Source organism: Asparagus officinalis, chromosome 10 (genome assembly GCF_001876935.1).
Source record: "Asparagus officinalis chromosome 10, Aspof.V1, whole genome shotgun sequence".
NCBI classification, from domain to species: Eukaryota; Viridiplantae; Streptophyta; class Magnoliopsida; order Asparagales; family Asparagaceae; genus Asparagus; species Asparagus officinalis.
Window position 1 is genome coordinate 16343144 of NC_033803.1, and position 7457 is coordinate 16350600.

The window sequence follows — 7457 nt, forward strand, 5'->3', positions numbered from 1 at the left end:
GGGGTTGAGAGGCTAGTCAAAAAGCCTCTGTCTCCTCCACTCTCATGGATCTTCATAGATCATCGGCTAATCATTTGGCCTTGGAGTGTTGAAGCTCATAACAAGCATGATGAGAGCCATTACAATGACGGACCTCGTCTCAAACAACAAAGCTTGTCGTTGAAAACAAGATTTGAAGCGCGTCAATGAAGACGAAGCTCATCAGTGAAGACGAAGCTCGTCAGACTTGCCTTATAAGATGAACATCGCTATATATTGAGGCTTGTCCAGTCTGACGAACCTCGCCATGCAGCGAGGCTCGTTGTCCATAGAAGATCCAGCTGTAACGGCTCAGAAGACCTAGTCAGCCACGTGGGCTAAACTTCAGGAGCACGTTACGCCCCATTAGCCAACGTGGGTTGAATTGGAGGAGGCAGTTAAGCCCTCTACCCATAATTTTAGCACGTCGGTTACGTGCTAAAACTCTATAAATAGCCGCAAGCAGCTATAAAGAGGGGACTTAGAGACTTTTGAGAGGATCTTTGGTAATCGCGTGAAGGGAGATTAGTGTTCGTATTCTCGTGATCTAAGCCACAGTCAGAAGCTTTTGTGATCTTGTTCTGATCGTCAACGGGAAGCAATCTCGGCTTGAGCATCGAGAGAAGCGTCCTTTTGCCACAAAGAACCCACTTTTAAACAAAAGAGAAGCCAAATTAATCTTCTCTTCTTCTGTAATCGAGAGAGAGTGTGAGTGATTGTAAGGGATTCGTACCAAGTGATCGAACTCATTTCTTAAAATAAGAAAATCAACTAACTTTAATTTTTCGACTCTACAGTAAGCCTCCCCCCTCCCTTCCCATCCCCTTCCGAAAAACTCTATCCAAACTTAGTGTGAGTTTGATGAAGCTCTTGAGTGTTGAAGAAAAAGAAATTGGCGGATTAGAATTTTAGTTGAAGCAGGTTGCGGGTATAAACCCATTATAAACGGATTGGTAATATTCTAAAAGATAGAGTTAATTATGGTGGGGGCGTTACGAGAAAACCATCTAATTCCGTTAAATTTAACAAAACTTCACTCTTATAAATAAAGTCACCTAACAAGAGAGATAAGTTTGCGAGAAAATTTAAGATTTGAGAAATTAATAAGCATATACTGAAAATTGAGGGACTACTTGGCAAGTAAGAATGATTTAAGTGCCTAATATGCAATTACTTTTCTCAGTTTAATTAAATACTAAACGAACCTACTTACCTAAACAGTTTCTTAAATTAGTAGTTTGCCCTCTGTTAACTAAACATTGGATTATCATGTAAATTGTTAGAAACATTTCCCGAGTTCACTTGGATATGATTAGAATGACTCAACTATACCCCAAAGTTGATAATTTCAACTAAAATACCCATGTACAACTTTATTTACTCCCGCACATATGGTTTCCCCAAATTAGTTTTTTCCTTCAACTGGAAAAATTTCACGTAAATTTTTCCACGTGCAAACCATATGGAAATTTTCAGATAAATATTTCAACATTTAATGGGAACATTCAAATATTTAACAAAAAATAAGGTAGTAAAGTGCTACAATAAAAAACAATAAGGTATTTAACTGTCAAGAAGAAAAAAAGATTGGATATGTAGGTGCAAAGTCATGTAAACTATAAGGAATTTATTTGCTATTTGCCCTCAATTAAAATATTTATAGAACTTAAATATCTCAACACCTATTTTGAGTTACTAGTTGGATTGCACGTGCAATGCACGTGGTAAAATTTTTAATATTAATTTAAATTATAATTATATTTATGAAAAGATTTGGTATAAATTTAATGAATGTACACAATATATATGAACATAAGCTAAAAATTAAAAATGTTTGAATAATACATTTATATTTAAGGATCAATTATGCGATAGTAGAGTGGTTGTATCTACAAGGTGATTGATCAATCAAATACAATAACAAGAATATACCTAAAAGTAATGTTTGAAGATGTGGATGTAAATCCAAACAAAATCTTCTGACTGCACTTTGTGTTTCCCTTTAGACTGATGAATTATAGCTGTCATGAAGTTAACCATTGGAAATTGACTGATAACAACATGAACTTCCCTGTAGATAAATTTAAATCATAGTTAATTACTTAATTGTATACTCTACATAAGGTAATAGTCTACTTTAACAAAAATAAAGTTCTACACAGATACCATGTCATATTCCAAAAAGCATTATACGGTTTAGTTTATTTTCACCTGATCTTGTACCTGAGGATTTATCCAAAACAAAGTTAGACAAACAACATATTTTTAGTTTTTTCTCTTCCCAACTCATGTGAATATCCCAACCAAAACCATGCTCATTTGCAATGCAATTGAACGATAGGAACTCATTGATCACCCAACCTTGCAATCATGCAGTACTCAGTTTGAAATTTTATGAAACACTTAAAAGTTCAAAAGGACATAATTATTAGATAAAACTATATCCCATTGACTCCACTCTCTCGAAAACACACATTTACATTTTCGAGTAAGAACTGACAGGATCTCTAGCAGTGGTTTTTTCATCAGGTACACCCAAAAAAATCTCACGATCAAACCGTTTGCACAAGCCAGCGTGCTTCATCATCAGTGAGCTTGCTGGTGAGCACAATGTCTCCGCGAACGAGCACCAAGCCCTTGGTCTCTGCAAACTCAGTGTAGTAGGTGACAGTGAAGTAAGGGCTTGCTTGAGTTCCTCTTGCTTTGTAATCCTCAAGGCTGGTGAAGATCATGTAAGGAGTTTGTACTGGGAAAATGAAGATAGAAAACTCATAAGCTTGATGTTCTACAAGGAGTATAACTTTGAGCATGGTTTTTTGTTAATGAAAGTCAAACGGTGGCTTCTTTGCAACATTCCATCTAATTCCATTTAGTAAATGAAAATTCCAGGTATGAGAAGGCAATAGACCAAGATATAGAAACTTTGTGTCATATGATCATTAAAAAAACAAAAAAAAACATGATAACCAAGGAAATCAACAGTTTTTTTCCTTCGGAATTAAAAGTGTTTCTGATTAGTTGCAACTTAAAGGGAGCAAGAAAAAGTCATCTTCTGTATATATTACATTACACATCACATTTTCATTTATTTTTGTTTTTAATTTGTAGAACAGATTACTAACTTTGATAAGATGTAAGGAGTAATTTGAAATGTTTCAGTCACTTGAAAATAAACCAATCAATGACATTCTATGTCCAAATGCTGGAAATATAGAGAAATACCAATCACAATCAATTTAAGATATAATATTTAGGAAAAGTTGCCACTTTCTGCATTGAATTGCTAAAATGACAGTAGCTAAATTAACATGGGTGAGCCATGAAATACACCAACATTCTACTTGATTGAACTGAAAGACAGGATACTTGCAAATATGAGGTAACAGAATATCACATTTTGTGCTAATGGATGAAAGTGAAGTATCCATAAGGGTGCATGAATTCTATCAGAACCTTGCATGGTGCGGGATAACCTGAGCCAAATAAGGGAGAGTGAAAAGTCCAAACTGCCCCCTAAAAAAGGTGCACTACTTGGCTGAGAATGCCCCGCGCCGGTTTACTGTGATATGAACTAACTGAATGTATGGACTTACATCTAGATGCTTAATTGGTTCATCAGGTTTACTTTGGTACATAAGTCCTTTCTTCCATGTAGAACTTGTGCATGTGCACTGCATAGGCCCCTTTTACTTTGTGCTACCTTAAAAAAAAAAGAAATATTGACCTTATTTTAAGTCTTTCCTGATATTAGAATTATACAAATATATAAAGGTCTAACAATAAACATTGCACCATCTAGTATTGGACATAGCCAAAATATGTACCTTTTTAATATATTAAATATACTTGATATCTCATAATTTATTACTGCTATATTCTAATCCATATTTAATGGGACATGTAATAGATATCCATATTTGTCAAAAGATGAATATGAAATCAGACAAAGATCATATTTCTCTATTTGAATTATTCGTATTTGTTTACACCCACAATTGATTCCTGTCCATAACAAAGCCTGGAAACCATCTATAGATTACTCAAGGTTTTAAGACGAAAGAATGGGGAAGAGTTTGAGGTAAAAGGTTAAAAATGAAGTATTGAAACATGGAACTATACAAATAACAGCAAGCAATTAGTTATTGAACTGTCTTTCACATGCCATGGTATGTCTGATACTTCAAATACTGTTATTGTGAAATTGAAAAATATTCTTTTACCCTACATACTACTATGAGTTGAACACATGGCTCCTGAGATGATCAATTATGTAATAAAAATCATATCCAACTGTTACACAAGAAGGCTTCCCACATGTATAATGATCTAAAAATCTAACAATATATTTTCACCTTTCTATAATGAGGTTCTCAAAAGTCAGTCTGTAGCTAGCACGAAGTGAGTCTGTAATTAGCATGATTTCCGTACAAAACACATTAATTGGTGAAAGAAAAAATAGACACAAGACTGGTGACTTTGATGACATATCTATCATATTTACGAAGATTCGTGATTAAAGAATAGGGATAAATACCTCACAGAAAATAAGAATAACTTGGGATCATAAATCCATAAATTGCCAGAATGTTCATATAACACCTCTAAAGGTAATAGAGATAAACCTTGAAGGAATATGTTGACGTAGCCGCTTCCCCTCCATAAAGGAATAACAAAATGCCGGCTACAAAAACATAAACAAAAGGGGGAAATAAGTTATATGAAAGCATAATAACAAGCACCCAAATTGAAAGTAAAAGAGTACCATGTACTTGATCTTTGCTCCAACAGGTGGTATAACTTTGCTTTCATTGATGTACCTATATGACCTCTTCCCAAATGGTACTGGAGTTTCATTCAAAAAAGAGAAGGAAAATCAGTCAGTCAGTCAGTTGAGCTATAAACTGTTGGAAAGTCCTCATGGTTAAAGAAATTGCAACAGAGATATGAAAACAAAGGACCTGGTTTCGTTCTTATGAGAAGCTTATAACATTCACATCTGCTAGGTAGATTTCACCATTGTGGCAACAAGATGTTGGTGGCTCGTGTTCAAATTTTTTTTGCTCCACAAAATGAACAAGACTTTGGAGTGCGTAGTTTATGTAATAAAGAACATACTGGTTCATGGTTAATTTGACCTAGAAAAAAATAATAGTTTTTAGTGTTTAATAAATTTAGATATATAAAATCATGTAATCATTTTAATAAAATATAAAATTAATCTATGCAAGCCTCCATGCTCATATTCCCGCTGTTGCGCTCCACAAAACAAAACAATCTTACGTTTTCGCTTGCTATTGGTACTACTGCCAGCAAAATCATTCGTTTTCCTCTTTCTATTATTATCAATGACCTTCTGAATGTAAGTTCTCTTCTGATCAACATTCAACTGATTATATTTGGTGTTTCTACTCTCATGTATTAGAATTTGTTCTTCTGTTAAAAAATAATAAAATATACTATTAATAAACATAAATACACATAAAACAATAATAATATATATTTATTTATGTTGAATTCAAACCTTGGTTTGAAGTCATTTGGAAGAAGGTACTCTTATGCAAATGTATAGTGATTATGCAATCCAAGAAGTTGAATGTAAATTTCTACAAGGAAAAGAAAATTTAATGCGTTAAATTATTAATTTTATTTAACATAAGTATAGCAATGAATATAATTTGAGAGAATAAGTATATTTTAATTAATGTTCAATAGTATTTAAGGTTTTTTTTGGAAAAGCTTGGTACACTATACATGCATCAGTGATCACAAATATCTCATATGCTAAGGTTAATTCTGTTTTTTGAAGTCATATAATAATAATAATAATAAATATTTAAGTGAAGAAGAAGATAAATACAAGAAAATAGAGTTACTATCACTATGAATAAAATAAAGAGAAAATAGAAGAAAGTTGCTTAACTCACCTGAATCACCGATAAATTTAGAAATGTTTTCAAAAAAGAACAAGGGAAATCCAACCAAGTAGAATATCTGCATTAATATGAAAAAATGTTAAATTATTAGGAACGGTATAATGTGTGCATTAAAACAAGTAAAGAAAATTAAGAAGATTAGGGAGTATTGAGTCTAATAGGATTCTATCAGGAAACAAAGCAAATATATCAACCAAAATATTTAGAGAATGAGGGTTTTAGTAAGGCTAACAAAAAAAATATTCAATTGTAGAAACAGGTACAGGGATTATAAATATGAGGCTTGTCTACGCTTTTAGTTTGATGTTTCTAAGAAATCGTATATTTCTCCACTGACCAAACAGGCAAGAGACACTGAGACAGAGATGCATGATATTATTATGAACAGAGATACAACCAAATTAAGTTATACAGGCAAGAGACACTGAGACAGAGATGCATGATATTATTATGAACAGAGATACAACCAAATTAAGTTATTCACATTACCTTATGAAATATTTAGTAGGAAATCAATTTCTAGCTTAAATTTAGTAGGAAATCAATTTCTAGCTTTTTTGGTAAGCGCTCATATGTATATGATCTTATAAACTATGTTGCACCATTTCATATTATTTATAAAGGCCACTGTTCTTTCTCGTCCAATTGGGGCTTTTATCATATCATTTACATAATCCCTGCAAGTATCTTGGTTGAAAATAGCCAACCACAGACTCTAGCGAGGAGAGATGGAAATATATTTGGGTGGAGATACATACACAAAGAGAAGAAGTCAATAGAGTAAGTTGTAAGCTTATTTGCAATCAGGCCACATACTCATATTTAGTAGTACGTAAAACTAAAATATAAACCGCAAGAAATAGCATAAAGAGCTTGATAAAGATGCATTCTTTCAAACAAATTCAATCCTCCATTCCTTCGACATCTAAGACAAACAAATTCAACACATAACAGAGTCTATGTCTCAATATTAAAAATACTTCAGATCTATATCCATTCTATGACACTTGATTGAGAAACTCATAGCATCAAGTCAATGAATGGATGCAAGGAATTTCTAACATCATGTTGTATGCAAATTCTTCAAAGAACTAATAACTGAAACTTTAAGTCAATAGGAATTGAGTTTCCAAAGATTCAGAGAAAAACATCATCTAGAAAATGGAATATGGAGCTGAGAAAAAGATCGAGTAGCAGATATATTAATATCTAAAAAAAAATCTGCAAGAAAACTTTAAGATCTTACGAAATTGGAAAGACAAAATCAACAAAATAAACATTTAAACAATAATACAAAGAACAATTAAACATAGAGTTTACAGAATATATCCCTCTATAGAGCCTGGGAACCCTCATATCTTGCCAAGAATTCCCTTGTAACACATCCCCCCACCCCGCCCACCCCCAAACCCCAAACGCGCGACCCGGCCCCCAGCCGCACAAAAAAGAACAAAAACGCAACCCCATCCCACCAAAAAACAAACTCACCAACAAGACAAAAAAAGC

At 33.3% G+C, this 7457-nt stretch overlaps 1 protein-coding gene and 1 long non-coding RNA gene across 2 annotated transcripts in view; both read right to left on the reverse strand.

The window, feature by feature from the left end:
- LOC109825781 lies at positions 2571-4892 on the reverse strand. The gene is made up of 3 exons (XM_020392677.1): positions 4781-4892; positions 4641-4699; positions 2571-2764 (listed from the first exon to the last, which is right to left on the reverse strand). The coding sequence occupies exons 1-3, from the start codon at positions 4870-4872 to the stop codon at positions 2571-2573; spliced, it is 345 nt and encodes a 114-aa protein (XP_020248266.1). The 5' UTR covers positions 4873-4892.
- LOC109826130 overlaps positions 5983-7457 on the reverse strand; it is a 12740-nt gene continuing 11265 nt past the window's right edge. Inside the window, exon 3 of the long non-coding RNA XR_002243206.1 lies at positions 5983-6009. This is a non-coding gene — a long non-coding RNA (uncharacterized LOC109826130). The remainder of the gene's footprint in view (positions 6010-7457) is intronic.